The sequence below is a fragment of the Lutjanus erythropterus genome, chromosome 20 (genome assembly GCF_056507025.1).
Source record: "Lutjanus erythropterus isolate fLutEry1 chromosome 20, fLutEry1.hap2, whole genome shotgun sequence".
Classification (NCBI taxonomy): Eukaryota; Metazoa; Chordata; class Actinopteri; order Lutjaniformes; family Lutjanidae; genus Lutjanus; species Lutjanus erythropterus.
Window position 1 is genome coordinate 17,186,569 of NC_139336.1, and position 24,661 is coordinate 17,211,229.

General features: G+C 44.5%; 1 protein-coding gene across 1 annotated transcript in view; it reads right to left on the reverse strand.

Annotated features, from left to right (window-relative positions):
• Positions 1 to 3,144: 3,144 nt before the first annotated feature.
• fgf10a (fibroblast growth factor 10a) overlaps positions 3,145 to 24,661 on the reverse strand; it is a 47,960-nt gene continuing 26,443 nt past the window's right edge. Inside the window, exon 3 of the mRNA XM_084746306.1 lies at positions 3,145 to 4,016. Within this exon, the coding sequence (XP_084602432.1) occupies positions 3,816 to 4,016 (201 nt within the window). The 3' untranslated portion in view covers positions 3,145 to 3,815. The remainder of the gene's footprint in view (positions 4,017 to 24,661) is intronic.

Genomic DNA, 24,661 nt, shown 5'->3' on the forward strand with positions numbered 1-24,661 from the left:
GGACTTACACTTTCATAACATCAACAATTAGTGTCCTCAGTTCCCCTAACCTTTTTGTAACTTGTTACAGGCATCAAATTTATTATGAGTGTATATTTACAAAAATAATGAAGGTAATCAGTTTGTACATTAAATTTGTTTCTTTGTGCTGTATTCAATTGAATATAGGTCAGAAAGTTTATGCAAATCATTGCATTCTGTTTTTATTTATGTTTTACACAGCATCCCAACTTTTTTGAGTTAGGGTTGTAGATCCCTGTAGTTGTACCACCAAATAATAAAGACATCTTGGCTCAGGAATGCCAGCCCTTGAACTTTATGAGGGAGGGAAGGAGGAGGGGGATCGGTGTCTTGAACACATTTCAAAGTAATTGTACTTGATATGTCGTTTACAGAACACCCAAGTAATCATATAAACAAAGGACTAGATGCCCTGGGAGGATGAAAGGAAATTTGAATCTCCCTCTGATGCATCATACTTACTCACATTTTGACATGAGTGTTAGGCACCGAGGATTCCTGCGCAAAAAAGAGGATCTCGGGCCGTTTTGTAATAAACACAGCAGGATGGACCGACTCTGGTGGATTCCATCATACTCGGAAATTAACTTACGCACACACAGAAACAGAGAGAAAAACAGATGGCAGAGAGTTGAAAGTGATGGATGCAATGAACAAATTACAACTGCTACAGCCCTGGGCAGAGGAAGTGTGCGTCTGTGAGTGTGTGTGTGAGATAACCTTGCTCTAGGTTTGATCCCGCTAATTGCTGGAATCTGTCTGACTTAACCAAGACGTGACAAAAGTTTTCGAAAACAATGAAAAAAATGTGAGTGTGAATGCAACACAGGGTCCAGACGGCAACGACACAAGAGAAGGAGTTTAAGTAAAAGCGAGGGAAAGCAAGAGAAGGAGAATAAAGAAAACATGACATCATAGTTAATTAGAATCAGGTGATAAACAAGGGAGTGATATTTACGTTACACCATATGCCCTGCTCCATGTGTCTTTCTGTCTCGGGGGGCACAGCAACAGGTTTCAGACAAGTAAGGTCAAGGAGGAGGTTTTCCCCAGCTGCTAGACCACACTGAGGCACACCTCTTTACCCAGCCGCCCCCCCAGTATGTGTGTGTGCATCAGCCATTTCTAAAGCCTGTTTTGTCTTTGTTGTTATCACATAAAAGACAGTGTTTATCCTCCAGGAATCCATGTTTGCCATGTGTACTTGTAAGGTTTTTTCAGCGAGAAATGAAAACCCCTGAACTCATCAACCAGCTCGTCTGCTGGACTTCTTTCAAAAGTCTAATCTTTTACAGATTCTTGATTCACATCTTGATTAAAAAAAAATACTCCACCGACTTACTTGCAGTTTGTTTTCGATCTTGACAACTTAGACAGAGCTATTTGTGATGCTTTTGGTTTTGCCAAAATATTTGAATATTTGAGCATTAAAAGTCATTCTTGACCTTTGGAGTTAAGATTCTGTTAACTACTGTATCACAGACACACTGTATTCATCATTAAATAGACTAAGGGCTGCAACTAACAGCAATATTCATGGATGATTAATCAGTCAGTTTTCTGGACTTATCAATTAATAGTTATTTGGTCTATAAAGTGTCAGAAAATGGTGAAAATGTCAGTGTTTGCAAAAGCACAGAATGATGTCCTCAGTCATTTTGTTTTGCCCACAACCAAAAGATATTCAGTGTCTGTCGTAAAGGCATAAAGAAACCAAAAACTTTTCACATTTAAGAAGCTGGAATCTGAGAATTTTACGTTTTTTCTTAAAATGACACTCAAACCAGTTAAACAATTATCAAAATAGTTGGCAATAAATTCAATAATCAATTCATAATTGATAAATTGTTGCACTTCTAGACCTAGCTCCATCCAGGTAAACTGAGCACTTCTAGACCTAGCTCCATCCAGGTAAACTGAGCAAAGTCCATGTGCTGGTGAAAACCATAAGGGCAGAGATAAACTTGCTTTAGTACATGGAGCATTAGTTAAGATGACTTTTGTCAGCATACTTTTTCCAAAGGTTGGGTACTTATGGGTACTGACAAGATTACGTCAGGGCAATGGAGAACCGGAAGTGGTTGTATGTGTGGTTAAAATTTTCCAAACTTGACATTGGCAACACTTGCTCCAGTATTTGTAATGTGAAATACAAAGCTGGCCAGGGCAACACATCTATCCCGCAGAAACGCCTTGTCAATCAAAATATATTGTAAAAGCTAAAAGATGCACAGTGTTTGATCGCCTGAAAGCCAAGACCTAATGTATGCATGCCTGCAGCCACCCTCCACTGACAAAGAAACTTTAAGTTAGGCATTGACAACTTCAGCGACCTCTTCAGGCAGTTAATTGGGTAGTTGGATCAGTTGCTGTTAGAGATAATAGAGCCTTTTTCAGTGTCTTGATGAATGTTAGCTCAGCATGTTTACTAGTGCTAGCCAGCACTCTCTGGCTGTGTCCGAAATTACTTCCCAACATGCTATTTTGCATGCTAAAACAGGTGGTGATGTGGGTCATAGGTGATATGTTTTAGTATGTCCAAAACTCTAGTACAAACCCAATATTATGTGTATTACATACTGTTTACTGGGAAATATTACTGCACACCAGACACTGTAACAATAAGGCGACACACAACACACTGGTGACAGACTGTGACAGGCTGTAGCTTGTACTGATGTAGGGTGGAATGTTATTGTGTGTAGTGTAAATAACATTGAAATGGAGAAGTTTGCCCCCCCCCCCCCTTTTCCTAACAGCTAAAATTGGATATTTTTTTTATTACAGAGAGAGTAAAGTACTGAAAAAAAGTGCAGGTACCCTGTGGTATCGTTATAATATGTAATCTTTTGGTTTCCATTAACAAGATGACTCCTTTCAACCTTTACCTTAGTATAACATTCTCACATTATCTTTTATCCTTTATCCTTTAATTCACAGCACTTTGCATGGTAATATTAAGAGACTACAGTAAATCACTTTCCTGGGCCAGCTGATTGAAGAATTCCCTTGAGTGTTTTGATCATATATGGATTTATTTCTATCTCTTTGCTGTGTATTTACAATATGAACAACCAATAATTGAACCATGAAAATATCTAAAATGATTCAAAGTCAAACAACTTAAAGACAAATATATTTTTTTATATTTATTCAGGTTTAAATGATTAGTATTCAAAAAGAGAAGCATAAATGGTAAAAAAGACAAGAATTTGTCCTTTTTGTGTTTTTGTTCGTTTTTGTTAAATATTACACAAAATAAATAAATTTAAAGGAAAAAACATGATAGTGTTAGACTTGCTGTTGTGTTGGTACTTCTTGACTCTAACTCTTTCTCATCCTTTTCATTTTCTGCTTTTCTCATCTCCTTTTCTATCTGTCACCTCTACATCAATACCTCCGCTTCTCTCTTTATTTTTCTCTCTTACACCTTGTGTCATTTTATTTCTACCCAGTCAAGCACTTCACATGTACACAAATCTAGCAATGTGAGTTAATAATCACATTTTGGCACAGAAGTCATTTCTTTTCATATTTTCTACTGCGCCAAGGTACTTGATAACTTAAAACTGAAAATAATATATACATTGTATAGCAATATATCTTATTTCTTTCTTTAAAAATAGAAGTGTCTTTATCCAACAGAGATAAAATGTCCATAGGTTTCCATTCTTTTCCTCCTCAGTGCATCATTCAGATCTGATTCAGATCTGTCCAATGTAGCCATCGCTATAACTCCAAAGAAGTTTGATACCCCGCAGTCTGCAGAGCTCTCTCATGGCTGATATGTCCACTCATCGTGGTTGTACCACAATGGGCAGGAAGTGAGTGGCTGTGTTTTTCCTCCGCGTCTTCCTCCCCCTCATTGGCTTGCCGTTGGCGTTCAGTCCCACAAACATATGCTTCTTCTTGTTGCGCCACTCTGCTGAAGCGTAGGTGTTGTACTTGTTCTCCTCGATGCGTTCGATCAGACGACAGTCCGGACCAAAGTCCCTCTGCAGGGGAGAGACAAGGAGTGTGAACGTCAGATATTCAAAAATGAATCGGAGCAGAGATTATATTCAGTAAAGGCACCTCCTCCTGGATTTGAAACTTTTCACTTGGCTATGTGAATTAGAGGTGCAACAATTAATAGATTATTATATCAGTTAGTAAATTAATGAACTATGAAATGATGAACTATTTTGATAATTGATTAATCGGTGTGAGTAATTTTTTAAGAAAAAAAAAGTTAAAATTCTCTGATTCCAGATTGTTAAATGTGAATATTTTCTGATTTCTGAGGTCGTCTATAACAGTAAACTGAATATCTTTGGGTTGTGAGCGGAACAAGACATTAAAGGGTGCTACCTTGGACTCTGGAAAACACTGATCAACATTTTCTTACCATTTTCTGACATTTTATAGATCAAACAACTAATTGATTGAGAAGATAATCAACTAATTAATCGACTATGAAAATGCCCGTAGTTGCAGCCCTTGTGCGAATGAGATGCATGATGGATAGTTGTACATAAGCATGAATGCTTTTTAGTCTGAAACCATTGGTTGATTGATGAATTGTTCAATTGGCAGAAAATTAGAAAGTAACAATTTTGGTAGTAAATTGTTTGAGTCACTTTCGTGCACATTCTCTAATTCCTACTTCTAAATTTTAAAGCTGCAGGAAGCGATTCTGGTGAAAGATAGTTGACTGTTGAATCAATATGTCAGTATTTGATGACATGGGAATGAAAAAAATAAACAATCAACTATCTTTCTGACCTGTGATTGGCTGAAGTCTCCCATTACAGGCTAGATTTTCTAAAGCCTGAGAACAGAGCCAAGAGGACGAGCGGAAGTCTACTTCCCTTTCAGAACATCTGAATTACATTGTGCATAAAAGGATAATGAAACTTTTGCCCACTGACACCAAAAATAACCTGCCTGCTGCAATTTTAATTAATCTGGTGCATTTCTCTGTGTTGTATGGTAATAAAGTAAATATCCTTGGGTTTTGGACTATTGGTTGAACTAAACAAGCAATCTAATGGCATCACCTTGGTCTTTATGAAATAGACCAAATCATTAATCGACTAATTGAGGAAAAGAAGGCAAATTAGTCAGTAATTTTAAATGTGCAATGTTGCATTACATGCATAACATATGTGACATATTAACCCAAACTGCAATCTGGTTAACCAAGTAGTTCAGCATGCCTAAACCAAACCCAAGTGTGGATTTTTCAGGATCACATTTTGTCTGTTTTTGGAAATCTTACTAATCCCCAAGTTAGAGGGCTGTTGTACTGTTCAGCTGCGATTTCTTATTTCCTCTATGCTTTATTTCAACCTCTGTTTAATGGAGCCTGGTCTTAAGTTAATCATGATCTTCCCTGTTCCATGCCTTGCCCTCAGTCCATCTTCTTAATCTTTCAGACTTATTATTACTGTCATAAACACCGTAGTTGTTACAAGAAAATCTCTCTTTAGCTGTTGTATTAGCTGCTTTTGATGATGTTTTCATGCTTATTCATCTTAAAGTTGTCCTTAGAGGGCTTGTCTGAGCACGGCAACAAGATGTTGATATTTTACTTGTTGTGACAACATGCATCAAAAATTGGTCAGCCATTGCTTAAGAATCTGCTGCATGATCCCCAGTGTAATCAAGGCCAATTGTAAAAACTGGACATGTAATTCAAAGAGTTGTAGATGTTGATTGTGTGTCAGTGGACTGCAGGGGTGAAGGGGGAGGTATTGGAGGGGGCCGAGAGGTTAGCATGAGATGTGACGTGGTAAAGGTTTGGGCTGTGTGCCAGCAGAGAGCATCGTGACACCATGTTTGTGGCTTACGTTACCGCAGTGACCACCCACTGGTAAATAAAGAGAAAATGATCTGAGAGAGTAACATTTGTCAGTTTACTGGAAGCTGCCCTTATGCTTAAGGCTAACGTCGCTTAAACAGCCAGTTAACTGGATGCGGTTGATATTCACGAGCAAAAATGTACGTGCCCCACACACACACACACACACACACACACACACACAAACACACACACACGCACTATATAACTCAGTCTTTCTCTCTCTCTCCCTCTCTCTCTCTCTCTGTATCTGGCCACAGCTGTTCAAATTGGTTCCAGAAGTAAAACTGAATGTTCCCAAAGCAAAATGAGAATATTTTACAGACACTGTGCTGCTTTCTAACGAAGGCTAGTGCTTGGTACGACCAAATGGTGTGTGTGTGTGTGTGTGTGTGTGTGTGTGTGTGTGTGTGTGTGTGTGTGTGTGTGTGTGTGTGTGTGTTTGTGTGTGTGTTTGTGTGTGTGTTTGTGTGTGTGTGCTGGCTGTCTTTCAATTAAATGATTAGAAAAGCAGTTATTATAAGTGACATTTGATTATGATAATGATTCATGAAAAGTAATAATGTCAGTACTGTTTTACTAAGTGGCTTTCTGGTCCAATCTGAAAAAGTAAATCTCTGTATTTAAAGGACCAGAGTGTAGGATTTTGTGGCATCTAGCTGTGAGCTTGCAGATTGCAAACACTTTGTCTCACTCTCCCCTTCTAAAGGTGTAGAAGAAACTGTTGTGGCTGTGATACTAACAAAAATGTGAAAGGCGCTCTCTAGAACCAGTTTTTGGCTTGTCCGTTCTGGGCTACTGTAGAAATGTGTCGGTACAACATGGCGGATTCAGGTGAAGAGGACCCATGCCCTCTGTATTAAGGGCTCATCAAAAAGTAATGAAAACACAACAATTCTTATCTGCAGGTGATTATACACAAAAAAAATTACTTCAGTTGGTAACACACAAATGAATTAAGTTTTTTCAAATCAAGTGAACAAGTTTTGCGAACACAGTTGTTTTAAGTCAGATGTACCTAATAATTTAATTGCTTTTAAAACAGCAAATTTAAGGCAAATCAACTTAAAAGTTCCCAAATTTCCAACTGAGTTATTTTCTTTACCCAGAAGTAAAATACTGCTCCTTAACAATGGTATGGTATGATTTCAGGAAAGTATTTTTATAGTAACCTTAGTACGTTACTTCAGTTTGTTAAATATAAGAGAAACCTGACCCGTGTTTACTGAAATAAGAATAGCAGGTTATGGGATGTAATTCAAGTGATTATAATCCATGAAAATAGACTGCCATCACCAAAGCTGAAAGTTGAATGGAACTCATTCAAAACATTACATCACAGCAGGTACTACTGAAATACACTTTTTACAGTGTACACTAATGAAAGCACACTTGTGAATATTATATTCCATTTCTGCCAACTCTGTCAACAAATCCCCCTAAATCTGATGCACTGGATCTTTAATAGAAAATAACTGTTGAATACTAATAGTTTTTCCCAGCCCACACAGTGAATATATCATCCATACTTCCTCACTGTTTTTCTTTGAGATTTCTATTCAAATTCAATCGTATTAAAACCTACAGGCAATCATAATCCTTTGTGTCATTTGCATGTATTAATCTGCCAATGTAAGAAAACAACGATTTCATTTGATTACTGCCGGATAAAGAAGTCACTGTGCAAAAGCCATCAAGTGTAATCGAACGCCAGTCCCTCACAGCCGCGCTACTATGGTTTGTGTTGCACAGAGCAGAAGACGTCATGGGAATTCAGTTTCAGGCCATGCAACAGAATGCCTCTCTGTCTTTTCTTTCTACCGTGTGTCATTTCATCTGTGGTGTGGCTCCAGAGAGACATGCTGAAAGTTGGGTCTTTCAAAAGTAAGAAAAAGAGAGGGAAAAAAGGAGGGAGAGAATGAGATGAAGAAAAGGAGGGATAGAGAGGAGAGAAAACGGATGAAACAAGGGCTGCTCTCCCCAGAGGGACTGAAGCAGAATAGAGAAACTGAAGGATTGTGTTTCCTGTTTCTGAATGGAGCGCAGAGGAGAGGTAGGTAGCAGAGAGGAGAGCTCGCATTGACTAACTGTGGTTCCTATTTCTTGAAGAGAGAGTCCTGCAGCCTTGTCCATTGTTTTAAAAAGCATTCAAGGAAATTCAAAGCTGCAAAGTCACCAGTTTAGGGAGCAAAGTGTCTCTTTTGCAAGACTTTGATTCATTAAAATTGACACATATTTACTGGTATTACCAGTAAAATGTAACAGTCATGAGACTGCGCCAGTGAGGTAATCCTGGATTAAAATGTAATGGTTGTCTTAAAGGTTATATTATTATTAGGGGGCCAAGCCCGCGGGGCCTGGGGACCGCGAATGCAAGGCATACGCGGTTCCCAGGACCAGCGGTGCTGGGAACCCTATTGTAATTGTTCAGATTTTTAGGGGGCCAAGCCCGCGGGGCCTGGGGACCGCGAATGCAAGGCATACGCGGTTCCCAGGACCAGCGGTGCTGGGAACCCTATTGTAATTGTTCTGATTTTTATTAGGGGGCCAAGCCCGCGGGGACTGGGGAACGCGGATGCAAGCATACGCGTTTCCCAGTACCAGCGGTGCTGGGAACCCTATTGTAATTGTTCTGATTTTTATTATTATTTTCTATTTTTATTCTTCTCCCGATAAAACTCATGCTGCAGGCTAAACCGTGCAAGTTTGGACGATGCAAATTTGAGGGCTGGCCCACACCCCCGCACGTACCTCAGACGCAAAAAACTGCCCATGTACGCCTGTAGGGGGCGCTATAAGCAAGGACAACGTGTTTTGGCCTATAACTCCCACACCGTATGTCGCACATTCAAAAACTTTATATCCCCATATTCCTTGAATGGAGCTGAGTCACTTTGTAATTGGCCACGCCCACTTCCGCCTAAATAATTTTTTCGCAAAATCGCGAAAACTGGCAAACCTGCTTTTTCGAACTCCTCCTAGGGATTTTGTTCGATCTGCACGAAAATTGGCCCATACACTCTTCTGCTGCTCATGACAAAAAGTTATCAAAAGAATTTTATTGGGTTGAAAATTCCGCGAATTATTAACGAACAAATTTCCGTAGCTAGCTGTAAAAATGGAAAATGTTGCATATCTCGGTCAAATTAAATGCTATCGACACCAAATCAGAGATCCTTGGTTGGCAAGAGACTGGGAGCCTATGACCTGAATTTGGCGAATGTCGGCGCCTAGGGGGCGCTAGAGATATGGGAAGTTTATATCTCTAGAACGGCTGCACCGATTTCTACGAAATTTGGTCCGTACAATGTAGGGCCGGTCCTCAGGCCATATCTTCAAGGGGGTCATGACAGGTCAATGTGGGCGGGGCTTATTACAAGATAAACAAAAAAAAATAATTTCTGCCAAAGTATAACACTTAGGGCTTTGAAATTTTATGGGTACATGTAGAATACGACTCGGATCCCACCTACCAAAAATCACGTTTGTGCTCCACTAGGTGGCGCTATAACGCATTTTGGCCTATAACTTCCACATTTTAAATGACACGTTGAAAAATCTTATATTGCCGTGTTCCCTGAATAGGGCTGGATTTTCTGACGTAGGCCCCGCCCACTTTCGCCGAAAATTCCCGTCGCTAAGTCGCCGCGTGTCCGAAACCTACTTTTTCGAACTCCTCCTACAGTTTAAGCGCCATCTGTGCCAAATTTTGCACATACGATGTCTAGACGTGTCTGATCTAAAGTTATCAAAAGAATCGTTGCACGACAAAAATTACGCTAATTATAACCAAACGATTTTTCGGCTAGCTTAAAAAACACATGTTGTGTCGTATTTCGGTCAAACTAAAGTCTTTCGACTTCAAACTTAACATGGTGGTTCCAGAGGTCATCCACAGACGCTGTGCCAAATTTGGTGCGGATCGGCCAATAGGGGGCGCTACAAACCCAAAAACATCAAGTTTCCCAAAAGTTGCTCGGATTCCTACGAAATTCGCTGTGCATGATGTGGACTGCCTCCTGAGGCCAACCGCCAACGTACGTAATGATTGGTCAAAGTGGGCGGGATTTATTACAACAAATCAAAATCACCACGCGTTCTGCCTGTGGCACTAACAGTGCACACCCACTACAGTGAATACTGCAGCTCAGCATCAGGCTGTGTCCTGACAATTGCCCTGAACTGGAAGGCCGCAGCTCGGACAACAGCGCGCGTCCCCGCGATCGTCCCGAGCCCCGCGTCCCTCGGAGCCCGCGGCGCTGGGTTCCGAGGGCCGCGGGGACCGGCTCGCGCGGGGAGGCTTGGCCCCCGTTCATAACTGCTTGCAGTTCTAGTTATTAGGGGGCCAAGCCCGCGGGGCCTGGGGACCGCGAATGCAAGGCATACGCGGTTCCCAGGACCAGCGGTGCTGGGAACCCTATTGTTTTTGTTCGGATTTTTATTATTATTATTATTTTCCTCTATTTTTATTCTTCTCCCGATAAAACTCATGCTGCAGGCTAAACCGTTCAAGGTAGGGCGGTGCAATTTGGCGGGTTGGCCCACACCCCCGCACGTACCTCAGACGCAAAAAACTGCACACGTCCGCCTGTAGGGGGCGCTATAACCAAGGACAAAGCGTTTTGGCCTATAACTCCCAGACCGTATGTCGCACATTCAAAAACCTTATACCTCCCAATTCCTTGAATGGAGCTGAGTCACTTTGTAATTGGCCACGCCCACTTGCGCCTAATTAATTTTTTCGCAAAATCGCGAAAACTGGAAAACCTGCTTTTTTGAACTACTCCTAGGGATTTTGTCCGATCTGCAGGAAAATTGGCCCGTACACTTTTCTGGTCCTCATGAGCTTAAATTATCAAAAGATTTTTTTTGGGTTGAAAATTCCGCGAATTATTAACGAACAAATTTCCGTAGCTAGCCATAAAAATGGAAAATGTTGCATATCTCGGTCAAAGTAAATGCTATCGACACCAAATCAGAGATCCTTGGTTGGCATGAGACTGGGAGCATATGCGCTGAATTTGGTGAATTTTGGCCCCTAGGGGGCGCTAGAGATATGGGAAGTTTATATCTCTAGAACGGCTGCACCGATTTCTACAAAATTTGGTCCGTACGATGGAGGGCCAGTCCTGAGGCCATATCTTCAAGGGGGTCATGACAGGTCGATGTGGGCGGGGCTTATGACAAGATAAACAAAAAAAATTAATTTCTGCCAAAGTATAACACTTAGGGCTTTGAAATTTTATGGGTACATGTAGAATAGGACTCAGATCCCGCCTACCGAAAATCGCGTTTGTGCTCCACTAGGGGGCGCTATAACGCATTTTTGCCTATAACTTTCACATTTTAAATGACACGTTGAAAAATCTCATATTACCGTGTTCCCTGAATAGCGCTGGATTTTCTGACGTAGGCCCCGCCCACTTTCGCCGAAAATTCCCGTCGCTAAGTCGCCACATGTCCGAAACCTACTTTTTCGAACTCCTCCTACAGTTTAAGCGCCATCTGCGCCAAACTTTGCACATACGATGTCCAGACATGTCTGAACATAACTTATCAAAAGAATTGTGGCACGACAAAAAATGCGCTAATTATAACCGAACGATTTTTCGGCTAGCCTAAAAAACACATGTTGTGTCATATTTCGGTCAAACTAAAGTCTTTCGACTTCAAACTTAACACGTTGGTTCCAGAGGTCATCCGCAGACTCTGTGCCAAATTTGGTGCGGATCGGCCAAAAGGGGGCGCTACAAACCCAAAAAAATCGAGTTTCCAAAAAGTTGCTCGGATTCCTACGAAATTCGCTGTGCATGATGTGGACTCCCTCCTGAGGCCAACCGCCAACTTACGTAATGATTGGTCAAAGTGGGCGGGATTTATTACAACAAATCAAAATCACCACGCATTCTGCCTTTGGCACTAACAGTGCACACCCACTACAGTGAATACTGCAGCTCAGCGTCAGGCTGTGTCCTGACAATTGCCCTGAACTGGAATGCCGCAGCTAGGACGACGGCGCGCGTCCCCGCGATCGCCCCGAGCCCCGCGTCCCTCGGAGCCCACGGCGGTGGGTTCCGAGGGCCGCGGGGACCGGCTCGCGCGGGGAGGCTTGGCCCCCGTTCATAACTGCTTGCAGTTCTAGTTATTAGGGGGCCAAGCCCGCGGGGCCTGGGGACCGCGAATGCAAGGCATACGCGGTTCCCAGGACCAGCGGTGCTGGGAACCCTATTGTTTTTGTTCGGATTTTTATTATTATTATTATTATTATTATTATTATTATTATTATTTTTATTCTTCCCCCGATAAAAGTCATGCTGCAGGCTAAACCGTGCAAGGTAGGGCGGTGCAATTTGGAGGGTTGGCCCACACCCCCGCACGTACCTCAGACACAAAAAACTGCACACGTCCACCTGTAGGGGGCGCTATAAGCAAGGACAACGCGTTTTGGCCTATAACTCCCACACCGTATGTCGCACATTCAAAAACCTTATATCCCCATATTCCTTGAATGGAGCTGAGTCACTTTGTAATTGGCCACGCCCACTTCCGCCTAAATAATTTTTTCGCAAAATCACGAAAACTGGAAAACCTGCTTTTTTGAACTTCTCCTAGGGATTTTGTTCAATCTGCACGAAAATTGGCCCGTGCACTCTTCTGGTCCTCATGAGCTAAAGTTATCAAAAGATTATTTTTTGGGTTGAAAATTCCGCGAATTATTAACGAACAAATTTCCGTAGCTAGCCTCAAAAATGGAAAATCTTACATATCTCGGTCAAAGTAAATGCTATCGACACCAAATCAGAGATCCTTGGTTGGCATGAGACTGGGAGCATATGCCCTGAATTTGGTGAATTTTGGCCCCTAGGGGGCGCTAGAGATATGGGAAGTTTATATCTCTAGAACGGCTGCACCGATTTCTACAAAATTTGGTCCGTACGATGGAGGGCCAGTCCTGAGGCCATATCTTCAAGGGGGTCATGACAGGTCGATGTGGCCGGGGCTTATGACAAGATAAACAAAAAAAATTAATTTCTGCCAAAGTATAACACTTAGGGCTTTGAAATTTTATGGGTACATGTAGAATAGGACTCAGATCCCGCCTACCGAAAATCGCTTTTGTGCTCCACTAGGGGGCGCTATAACGCATTTTTGCCTATAACTTTCACATTTTAAATGACACGTTGAAAAATCTCATATTACTGTGTTCCCTGAATAGCGCTGGATTTTCTGACGTAGGCCCCGCCCACTTTCGCCGAAAATTCCCGTCGCTAAGTCGCCACATGTCCGAAACCTACTTTTTCGAACTCCTCCTACAGTTTAAGCGCCATCTGCGCCAAACTTTGCACATACGATGTCTAGACATGTCTGAACACAACTTATCAAAAGAATTGTGGCACGACAAAAAATGCGCTAATTATAACCGAACGATTTTTCGGCTAGCCTAAAAAACACATGTTGTGTCATATTTCGGTCAAACTAAAGTCTTTCGACGTCAAACTTAACACGTTGGTTCCAGAGGTCATCCGCAGACTCTGTGCCAAATTTGGTGCGGATCGGCCAAAAGGGGGCGCTACAAACCCAAAAAAATCGAGTTTCCAAAAAGTTGCTCGGATTCCTACGAAATTCGCTGTGCATGATGTGGACTCCCTCCTGAGGCCAACCGCCAACTTACGTAATGATTGGTCAAAGTGGGCGGGATTTATTACAACAAATCAAAATCACCACGCATTCTGCCTTTGGCACTAACAGTGCACACCCACTACAGTGAATACTGCAGCTCAGCGTCAGGCTGTGTCCTGACAATCGCCCTGAACTGGAATGCCGCAGCTAGGACGACAGTGCGCGTCCCCGCGATCGCCCCGAGCCCCGCGTCCCTCGGGGCCCGCGGCGGCGGGTTCCGAGGGCCGCGGGGACCGGCTCGCGCGGGGAGGCTTGGCCCCCGTTCATAACTGCTTGCAGTTCTAGTTAGGGGGCCAAGCCCGCGGGGCCTGGGGACCGCGAATGCAAGGCATACGCGGTTCCCAGGACCAGCGGTGCTGGGAACCCTATTGTTTTTGTTCTGATTTTTATTATTATTATTATTTTTTTCCTCTATTTTTATTCTTCCGTTGATAAAACTCATGCTGCAGGCTAAACCGTGCAAGGTAGGGCGGTGCAATTTGGAGGGTTGGCCCACACCCCCGCACGTACCTCAGACGCAAAAAACTGCAACTGTCCACCTACAGGGGGCGCTATAACCAACTACAACGCGTTTTGGCCTATAACTCCCAGACCGTATGTCGCACATTCAAAAACCTTATATCCACAGATTCCTTGAATGGAGCTGAGTCACTTTGTAATTGGCCACGCCCACTTCCGCCTAAATAATTTTTTCGCAAAATCGCGAAAACTGGAAAATCTGCTTTTTTGAACTCCTCCTAGGGATTTTGTCCGATCTGCACAAAAATTGGCCCGTACACTCTTCTGGTCCTCTTGAGCTTAAGTTATCAAAAGATTTTTTTTGGATTGAAAATTCCGCGAATTATTAACGAACAAATTTCCATAGCTAGCCGTAAAAATGGAAAATCTTGCATATCTCGGTCAAAGTAAATGCTATCGACACCAAATCAGAGATCCTTGGTTGGCATGAGACTCAGAGCGTATGAGCTGAATTTGGCGAATGTCGGTGCCTAGGGGGCGCTAGAGATATGGGAAGTTTATATCTCTAGATCGGCTGCACCGATTTCTACCAAATTTGGTCCGTATGATGTAGGCCCAGCCCTGAGGCCATAACTTCAAGGGGGTCATGACAGGTCAATGTGGGCGGGGCTTATTACAAGATAAACAAAAAAAATTAATTTCTGCCAAAGTATATCACTTAGGGCTTTGAAATTTTATGGGTACATGTAGAATAGGACTCGGATCCCGCCTACCTAAAATCGCACGTGTGCTCCACTAGGGGGCGCTATAACGCATTTTTGCCTATAACTTCCACATTTTAAATGACCCATTGAAAAATCTTATATTGCCTTATTCCGTCAATAGCGCTGGATTTTCTGACGTAGGCCACGCCCACTTTCGCCGAAAATTCCCGTCGCTAAGTCGCCGCATGTCCGAAACCTACTTTTTCGAACTCCTCCTACAGTTTAAGCGCCATCTGCGCCAAACTTTGCACATACGATGTCGAGACATGTCTGAGCAAAACTTATCAAAAGAATTGTTGCACGACAAAAAATGCGCTAATTATAACCGAACGATTTCTTGGCTAGCTTAAAAAACACATGTTGTGTCATATTTCAGTCAAACTAAAGTCTTTCGACTTCAAACTTAAGACAGTGGTTCCAGAGGTCATCCACACGCTCTGTGCCAAATTTGGTGCGGATCGGCCAATAGGGGGCGCTACAAACCCAAAAAATCGAGTTTCCAAAAAGTTGCTCGGATTCCTACGAAATTCGCTGTGCATGATGTGGACTACCTCCCGAGGCCAACCGCCAACTTACGTAATGATTGGTCAAAGTGGGCGGGATTTATTACAACAAATCAAAATCACCACGCATTCTGCCTTTGGCACTAACAGTGCACACCCGCTACAGTGAATACTGCAGCTCAGCATCAGGCTGTGTCCTGACAATTGCCCTGAACTGTAATGCCGCGGCTCGGACGACGGCGCGCATCCCCGCGATCGCCCCGAGCCCCGCGTCCCTCGGAGCCCGCAGCGCTGGGTTCCGAGGGCCGCGGGGGGCGGCTCGCGCGGGGAGGCTTGGCCCCCGTTCATAACTGCTTGCAGTTCTAGTTATTATTTTTTTCCTCTATTTTTATTCTTCCGTTGATAAAACTCATACTGCAGGCTAAACCGTGCATGGTAGGGCGGTGCAATTTGGAGGGCTGGCCCACACCCCCGCACGTACCTCAGACGCAAAAAACTGCACACGTCCGCCTGCAGGGGGCGCTATAAGCAAGAACAACGCGTTTTGGCCTATAACTCCCACACCGTATGTCGCATATTCAAAAACCTTATATCCCCCAATTCCTTGAATGGAGCTGAGTCACTTTGTAATTGGCCACGCCCACTTCCGCCTAAATAATTTTTTCGCAAAATCGCGAAAACTGGCAAACCACCTTTTTCCAACTACTCCTACGGATTTTGTCCGATCTGCACGAAAATTGGCCCGGACACTCTTCTGCTCCTCATGAGCTAAAGTTATCAAAACATTATTTTTGCGTTGAAAATTCCGCGAATTATTAACGAACAAATTTTCGTAGCTAGCCGTAAAAATGGAAAATCTTGCATATCTCGGTCAAAGTAAATGCTATCGACACCAAATCAGAGATCCTTGGTTGGCATGAGACTGGGAGCCTATGAGCTGAATTTGGCAAATGTTGGCTCCTAGGGGGCGCTAGAGATATGGGAAGTTTATATCTCTAGAACGGCTGCACCGATTTCTACCAAATTTGGTCCGTACGATGTAGGGCCCGCCCTGAGGCCATACTTTCAAGGGGGTCATGACAGGTCAATGTGGGCGGGGCTTATTACAAGATAAACAAAAAAAATTAATTTCTGCCAAAGTATAACACTTAGGGCTTTGAAATTTTATGGGTACATTTAGAATAGGACTCAGATCCCGCCTACCTAAAATTGCACGTGTACTCCACTAGGGGGCGCTATAACGCATTTTTGCCTATAACTTCCACATTTTAAATGACCCGTTGAAAAATCTTATATTGCCGTATTCCCACAATAGCGCTGGATTTTATGACGTAGGCCACGCCCACTTTCGCCGAAAATTCCCGTCGCTAAGTCGCCGCATGTCCGAAACCTACTTTTTCGAACTCCTCCTACAGTTTAAGCGCCATCTGCGCCAAACTTTGCACATACGATGTCTAGACGTGTCTGATCTAAAGTTATCAAAAGAATTGTTGCATGACAAAAAATGCGCTAATTATAACCGAACTATTTTTCGGCTAGCTTAAAAAACACATGTTCTGTCATATTTCGGTCAAACTAAAGTCTTTCGACTTCAAACTTAACAGGGTGGTTCCAGAGGTCATCCACACGCTCTGTGCCAAATTTGGTGCGGATCGGCCAATAGGGGGCGCTACAAACCCAAAAAATCGAGTTTCCCAAAAGTTGCTCGGATTCCTACGAAATTCGCTGTGCATGATGTGGACTCCCTCCTGAGGCTGACCGCCAACTTACGTAATGATTGGTCAAAGTGGGCGGGATTTATTACAACAAATCAAAATCACCACGCATTCTGCCTTTTGCACTAACAGTGCACACCCACTACAGTGAATACTGCAGCTCAGCATCAGGCTGTGTCCTGACAATTGCCCTGAACTGGAATGCCGCGGCTCGGACGACGGCGCGCGTCCCCGCGATCGCCCCGAGCCCCGCGTCCCTCGGAGCCCGCGGCGCTGGGTTCCGAGGGCCGCGGGGGGCGGCTCGCGCGGGGAGGCTTGGCCCCCGTTCATAACTGCTTGCAGTTCTAGTTATTATTATTATTTTCTATTTTTATTCTTCCGTTGATAAAACTCATGCTGCAGGCTAAACCGTGCAAGGTAGGGCGGTGCAATTTGGCGGGCTGGCCCACACCCCCGCACGTACCTCAGACGCAAAAAACTGCACACGTCCGCCTGTAGGGGGCGCTATAACCAAGGACAACGCGTTTTGGCCTATAACTCCCACACCGTATGTCGCACATTCAAAAACCTTATATCTACCAATTCCTTGAATGGAGCTGAGTCACTTTGTAATTGGCCACGCCCACTTCCGCCTAAATAATTTTTTCGCAAAATCGCGAAAACTGGAAAACCTGCTTTTTCGAACTCCTCCTAGGGATTTTGTCCAATCTGCACGAAAATTGGCCCGTACACTCGTCTGCTGCTCCTAACCTAAAGTTATCAAAAGATTATTTTTGCGTTGAAAATTCTGCAAATTATTAACGAACAAATTTCCGTAGCTAGCCGTAAAAATGGAAAATGTTGCATATCTCGGTCAAAGTAAATGCTATCGACACCAAATCAGAGATGCTTGGTTGGCATGAGACTGGGAGCCTATGAGCTGAATTTGGCGAATGTTGGCACCTAGGGGGCGCTACACATGTGGGAAGTTTATATCTCTAGAACGGCTGCACCGATTTCTACGAAATTTGGTCCGTACGAAGTAGGGCCGGTCCTGAGGCCATATGTTCAAGGGGGTCATGACAGGTCAATGTGGGCGGGGCTTATTACAAGATAAACAAAAAAAATTAATTTCTGCCAAAGTATAACACTTAGGGCTTTGAAATTTTATGGGTACATGTAGAATAGGACTCAGATCCTGCATACCGAAAATCGCACGTCTGCACCGCTAGGGGGCGCTATAACGCATTTTTGCCTATAACGTCCACATTTTAAATGACACGTTGAAAAATCTTATATTGCCCTATTCCCCGAATAGCGCTGGATTTTCTGACGTAGGCCCCGCCCCTTTTCGCCGAAAATTCCCGTCGCTAAGTCGCCACATGTCCGAAACCTACTTTTTCGTACTCCTCCTACAATTTAAGCGCCATCTGCGCCAAACTTTGCACATACGATGTCTAGACATGTCTGAGCAAAACTTATCAAAAGAATTGTTGCACGACAAAAAATGCGCTAATTATAACCGAACAATCTTTCAGCTAGCTTAAAAAACACATGTTGTGTCATATTTCGGTCAAACTACAGTCTTATGACTTCAAACTTAACACGGTGGTTCCAGAGGTCATCCTCACGCTCTGTGCCAAATTTGGTGCGGATCGGCCAATAGGGGGCGCTACAAACCCAAAAAATCGAGTTTCCCAAAAGTTGCTCGGATTCCTACGAAATTCGCTGTGCATGATGTGGACTCCCTCCTGAGGCCAACCGCCAACTTACGTAATGATTGGTCAAAGTGGGCGGGATTTATTACGACAAATCAAAATCACCACGCATTCTGCCTTTGGCACTAACAGTGCACACCCGCTACAGTGAATACTGCAGCTCAGCATCAGGCTGTGTCCTGACAATTGCCCTGAACTGGAATGCCGCAGCTAGGACGACGGCGCGCGTCCCCGCGATCGCCCCGAGCCCCGCGTCCCTCGGAGCCCGCGGCGCCGGGTTCCGAGGGCCGCGGGGACCGGCTCGCGCGGGGAGGCTTGGCCCCCGTTCATAACTGCTTGCAGTTCTAGTTAGGGGGCCAAGCCCGCGGGGACTGGGGAACGCGGATGCAAGCATACGCGTTTCCCAGTACCAGCGGTGCTGGGAACCCTATTGTTTTTGTTCAGATTTTTATTAGGGGGCCAAGCCCGCGGGGGCTGGGAAACGCGTATGCAAGCATACGCGTTTCCCAGTACCAGCGGTGCTGGGAACCCTATTGTAATTGTTCTGATTTTTATTTTCCTCTATTTTTATTCTTCCGTTGATAAAAGTCATGCTGCAGCCTAAACCGTGCAAGTTTGGACGATGAAAATTTGAGGGCTGGCCCAGACCCCTGCAGGGACCTCAGACGCAAAAAACTGCACACATCCGCCTGCAGGGGGCGCTATAAGCAAGGACAACGCGTTTTGGCCTATAACTCCCACACCGTATGTCGCACATTCAAAAACCTTATATCCCCACATTCCTTGAATAGAGCTGAGTCACTTTGCAATTGGCCACGCCCACTTCCGCCTAGACTTTTTTTCCCGCAAAATCGCGAAAACTGCAAAACCTACTTTTTCGAACTCCTCCTAGGGATTTTGTTCAATCTGCACGAAAATTGGCCCCTACACTCTTCTGCTCCTCATCTGCTAAAGTTATCAAAAGATTTTTTTTGGGTTGAAAATTCCGCGAATTATTAACGAACAAATTTCCGTAGCTAGCCTTAAAAATGGAAAATGTTGCATATCTCGGTCAAAGTAAATGCTATCGACACCAAATCAGAGATCCTTGGTTGGCATGAGAATGGGAGCCTATGAGCTGAATTTGGCGAATGTCGGCGCCTAGGGGGCGCTAGAGATATGGGAAGTTTATATCTCTAGAACGGCTGCACCGATTTCTACCAAATTTGGTCCATACGATGTAGGTCCGGCCCTGAGGCCATAACTTCAACGGGGTCATGACAGGTCAATGTGGGCGGGGCTTATTACAAGATAAACAAAAAATAATAATTTCTGCCAAAGTATAATACTTAGGGTTTTGAAATTTTATGGCTACATGTAGAATAGGACTCAGATCCGGCCTACCGAAAATCGCGTTTGTGCTCCACTAGGTGGCGCTATAACGCATTTTTGCCTATAACTTCCACATTTTAAATGACACGTTGAAAAATCTTATATTGCCGTATTCCCCGCATAGCGCTGGATCTTCTGACGTAGGCCCCGCCCACTTTCGCCGAAAATTCCCGTCGCTAAGTCGCCACATGTCCGAAACCTACTTTTTCGAACTCCTCCTACAGTTTAAGCGCCATCTGCGCCAAACTTTGCACATACGATGTCTAGACGTGTCTGATCTAAAGTTATCAAAGGAATCATTGAACGACAAAAAATTCGCTAATTATAACCGAACGATTTTTTGGCTAGCTCAAAAAACGCATGTTGTGTCATATTTCGGTCAAACTAAAGTCTTTTGACTTCAAACTTAACACGCTCGTTCCAGAGGTCATCCGCAGATGCTGTGCCAAATTTGGTGTGGATCGGCCAATAGGGGGCGCTACAAACCCAACTAGGTGGCGCTATAACGCATTTTTGCCTATAACTTCCACATTTTAAATGAGACGTTGAAAAATCTCATATTGCCGTGTTCCCTGAAAAGCGCTGGATTTTCTGACGTAGGCCCCGCCCACTTTTGCCGAAAATTCCCGTCGCTAAGTCGCCAGACGTCCGAAACCTACTTTTTCGAACTCCTCCTACAGTTTAAGCGCCATCTGCGCCAAACTTTGCACGTACGATATCTAGACGTGTCTGACGAAAAGTTATCAAAAGAATTGTTGCACGCCAAAAAATGCGCTAATTATAACCGAACAATTTTTCGGCTAGCTCAAAAAACGCATGTTGTGTCATATTTAGGTCAAACTAAAGTCTTTTGACTTCAAACTTAAGACGCTCGTTCCAGAGGTCATCCACAGACGCTGTGCCAAATTTGGTGCGGATCGGCCGATAGGGGGCGCTACAAACCCAAAAACATCAGGTTTCCCAAAAGTTGCTCAGAGTCGTCCTAAATTCGCTGCGCATGATGTGGGTTCCCTCCTGAGGCCGACCGCAAAGTTACCTAATGATTGGTCATGAATACCGCAGCTCGGACGACGGCGCGCGTCCCCACGATCGCCCCGAGCCCCGCGTCCCTCGGGGCCCGCGGCGGCGGGTTCCGAGGGCCGCGGGGACCGGCTCGCGCGGGGAGGCTTGGCCCCCGTTCATAACTGCTTGCAGTTCTAGTTATTATTATTATTTTCTATTTTTATTCTTCCGTTGATAAAACTCATGCTGCAGGCTAAACCGTACAAGGTAGGGCGGTGCAATTTGGCGGGCTGGCCCACACCCCCGCAGGGATCTCAGACGCAAAAAACTGCACACGTCCGCCTACAGGGGGCGCTATAACCAAGGAAAACGCGTTTTGGCCTATAACTCCCAGACCGTATGTCGCACATTCAAAAACCTTATATCCACTGATTCCTTGAATGGACCTGAGTCACTTTGTAATTGGCCACGCCCACTTCCGCCTAAATAATTTTTTCGCAAAATCGCGAAAACTGGCAAACCTGCTTTTTCGAACTCCTCCTAGGGATTTTGTTCGATCTGCTCGAAAATTGGCCCAGACACTCTTCTGCTGCTCTTGAGCTTAAGTTATCAACAGATGTTTTTTGGGTTGAAAATTCCGCGAATTATTAACGAACAAATTTGCGTAGCTAGCCGTAAAAATGGAAAATCTTGCATATCTCAGTCAAAGTAAATGCTATCGACACCAAATCAGAGATCCTTGGTTGGCATGAGACTGGGAGCCTATGAGCTGAATTTGGCGAATGTTGGCTCCTAGGGGGCGCTAGAGATATGGGAAGTTTATATCTCTAGAACGGCTGCACCGATTTCTATGAAATTTGGTCCGTACGAAGTAGGGCCGGTCCTGAGGCCATATGTTCAAGGGGGTCATGACAGGTCGATGTGGGCGGGGCTTATGACAAGATAAACAAAAAAAATTAATTTCTGCCAAAGTATAACACTTAGGGCTTTGAAATTTTATGGGTACATGTAGGATAGGACTCAGATCCCGCCGATCAAAAATCGCACGTGTGCTCCACTAGGGGGCGCTATAACGCATTTTGGCCTATAACTTCCACATTTTAAATGACACGTTGAAAAATCTTATATTGCCATATTCCCTGAATAGCGCTGGATTTTCTGACGTAGGCCCCGCCCACTTTCGCCGAAAAGTCCCGTCGCTAAGTCGCCACATGTCCGAAACCTACTTTTTGGAACTCCTCCTACAGTTTAAGGGCCATCTGCGCCAAACTTTGCACATACAATGTCTAGATATGTCTGAGCAAAACTTATCAAAAGAATTGTTGCACGACAAAAAATGCGCTAATTATAACCGAACGATTTCTCGGCTAGCTTAAAAAACACATGTTGTGTCATATTTCGGTCAAACTAAATTCTTTCGACTTCAAACTTAACACGGTGATTCCAGAGGTCATCCACACGCTCTGTGCCAAATTTGGTGCGGATCGGCCGATAGGGGGCGCTACAAACCCCAAAAAATCGAGTTTCCGAAAAGTTGCTCGGATTCCTACGAAATTCGCTGCGCATGATGTGGACTCCCTCCTGAGGTCAACCGCCAACTTACGTAATGATTGGTCAAAGTGGGCGGGATTTATTACAACAAATCAAAATCACCACGCATTCTGCCTTTGGCACTAACAGTGCACATCCACTACAGTGAATACTGCAGCTAAGCTTTGTCCTGTGTCCTGACAATTGCCCTGAACTGGAAGGCCGCGGCTCGGACGACGGCGCGCGTCCCCGCGATCGCCCCGAGCCCCGCGTCCCTCGGGGCCCGCGGCCGTGGGTTCCGAGGGCCGCGGGGACCGGCTCGCGCGGGGAGGCTTGGCCCCCGTTCATAACTGCTTGCAGTTCTAGTTAGGGGGCCAAGCCCGCGGGGACTGGGGAACGCGGATGCAAGCATACGCGTTTCCCAGTACCAGCGGTGCTGGGAACCCTATTGTAATTGTTCAGATTTTTATTATTATTATTTACGTCTATTTTTATTCTTCCGTTGATAAAAGTCATGCTGCAGCCTAAACCGTGCAAGTTTGGACGATGAAAATTTGAGGGCTGGCCCAGACCCCTGCAGGGACCTCAGACACAAAAAACTGCACATGTCTGCCTGCAGGGGGCGCTATAACCAAGGACAACGCGTTTTGGCCTATAACTCCCACACCGTATGTCGCACACTCAAAAACCTTATATCCCCATATTCCTTGAATAGAGCTGAGTCACTTTGCAATTGGCCACGCCCACTTCCGCCTAGACTTTTTTTCCCGAAAAATCGCGAAAACTGGAAAACCTACTTTTTCGAACTCCTCCTAGGGATTTTGTTCGATCTGCACGAAAATTTGCCCAGACACTCTTCTGCTCCTCTTGACCTAAAGTTATCAAAAGATTTTTTTTGGGTTGAAAATTCTGCGAATTATTAACGAACAAATTTCCGTAGCTAGCTGTAAAAATGGAAAATCTTGCATATCTCGGTCAAAGTAAATGCTATCGACACCAAATCAGAGATCCTTGGTTGGCATGAGACTGGGAGCGTATGAGCTGAATTTGGCGAATGTCGGCGCCTAGGGGGCGCTAGAGATATGGGAAGTTTATATCTCTAGAACGGCTGCACCGATTTCTACCAAATTTGGTCCGTACGATGTAGGTCCAGCCCTGAGGCCATAACTTCAAGGGGGTCATGACAGGTCAATGTGGGCGGGGCTTATTACAAGATAAACAAAAAAAATTCATTTCTGCCAAAGTATAACACTTAGGGCTTTGAAATTTTATGGGTACATTTAGAATAGGACTCAGATCCCGCCTACCGAAAATCGCACGTGTGCTCCACTAGGGGGCGCTATAACGCATTTTTGCCTATAACTTCCACATTTTAAATGACACGTTGAAAAATCTTATATTGGCGTATTCCCCGAATAGCGCTGGAATTTCTGACGTAGGCCCCGCCCACTTTCACCGAAAATCCCCGTCGCTACGTCGCCGCATGTCCGAAACCTACTTTTTCGAACTCCTCCTACAGTTTAAGCGCCATCTGCGCCAAACTTTGCACATACGATGTCTAGACGTGTATGATCTAAAGTTATCAAAAGAATTGTTGCACGACAAAAAATGCGCTAATAATAACCGAACGATTTCTTGGCTAGCTTAAAAAACACATGTTGTGTCATATTTCGGTCAAACTACAGTCTTTCGACTTCAAACTTAACACGGTGGTTCCAGAGGTCATCCGCAGCCACTGTGCCAAATTTGGTGCGGATCGGCCGATAGGGGGCGCTACAAACCCAAAAACATAGAGTTTCCGAAAAGTTGCTCGGATTCGTACAAAATTCGCTGCGCATGATGTGGACTCCCTCCTGAGGCCAACCGCCAACTTACGTAATGATTGGTCAAAGTGGGCGGGATTTATTACAACAAATCAAAATCGCCACGCATTCTGCCTTTGGCACTAACAGTGCACACCCACTACAGGGAATACTGCAGCTCAGCATCAGGCTGTGTCCTGACAATTGCCCTGAACTGGAAGGCCGCGGCTCGGACGACGGCGCGCGTCCCCGCGATCGCCCCGAGCCCCGCGTCC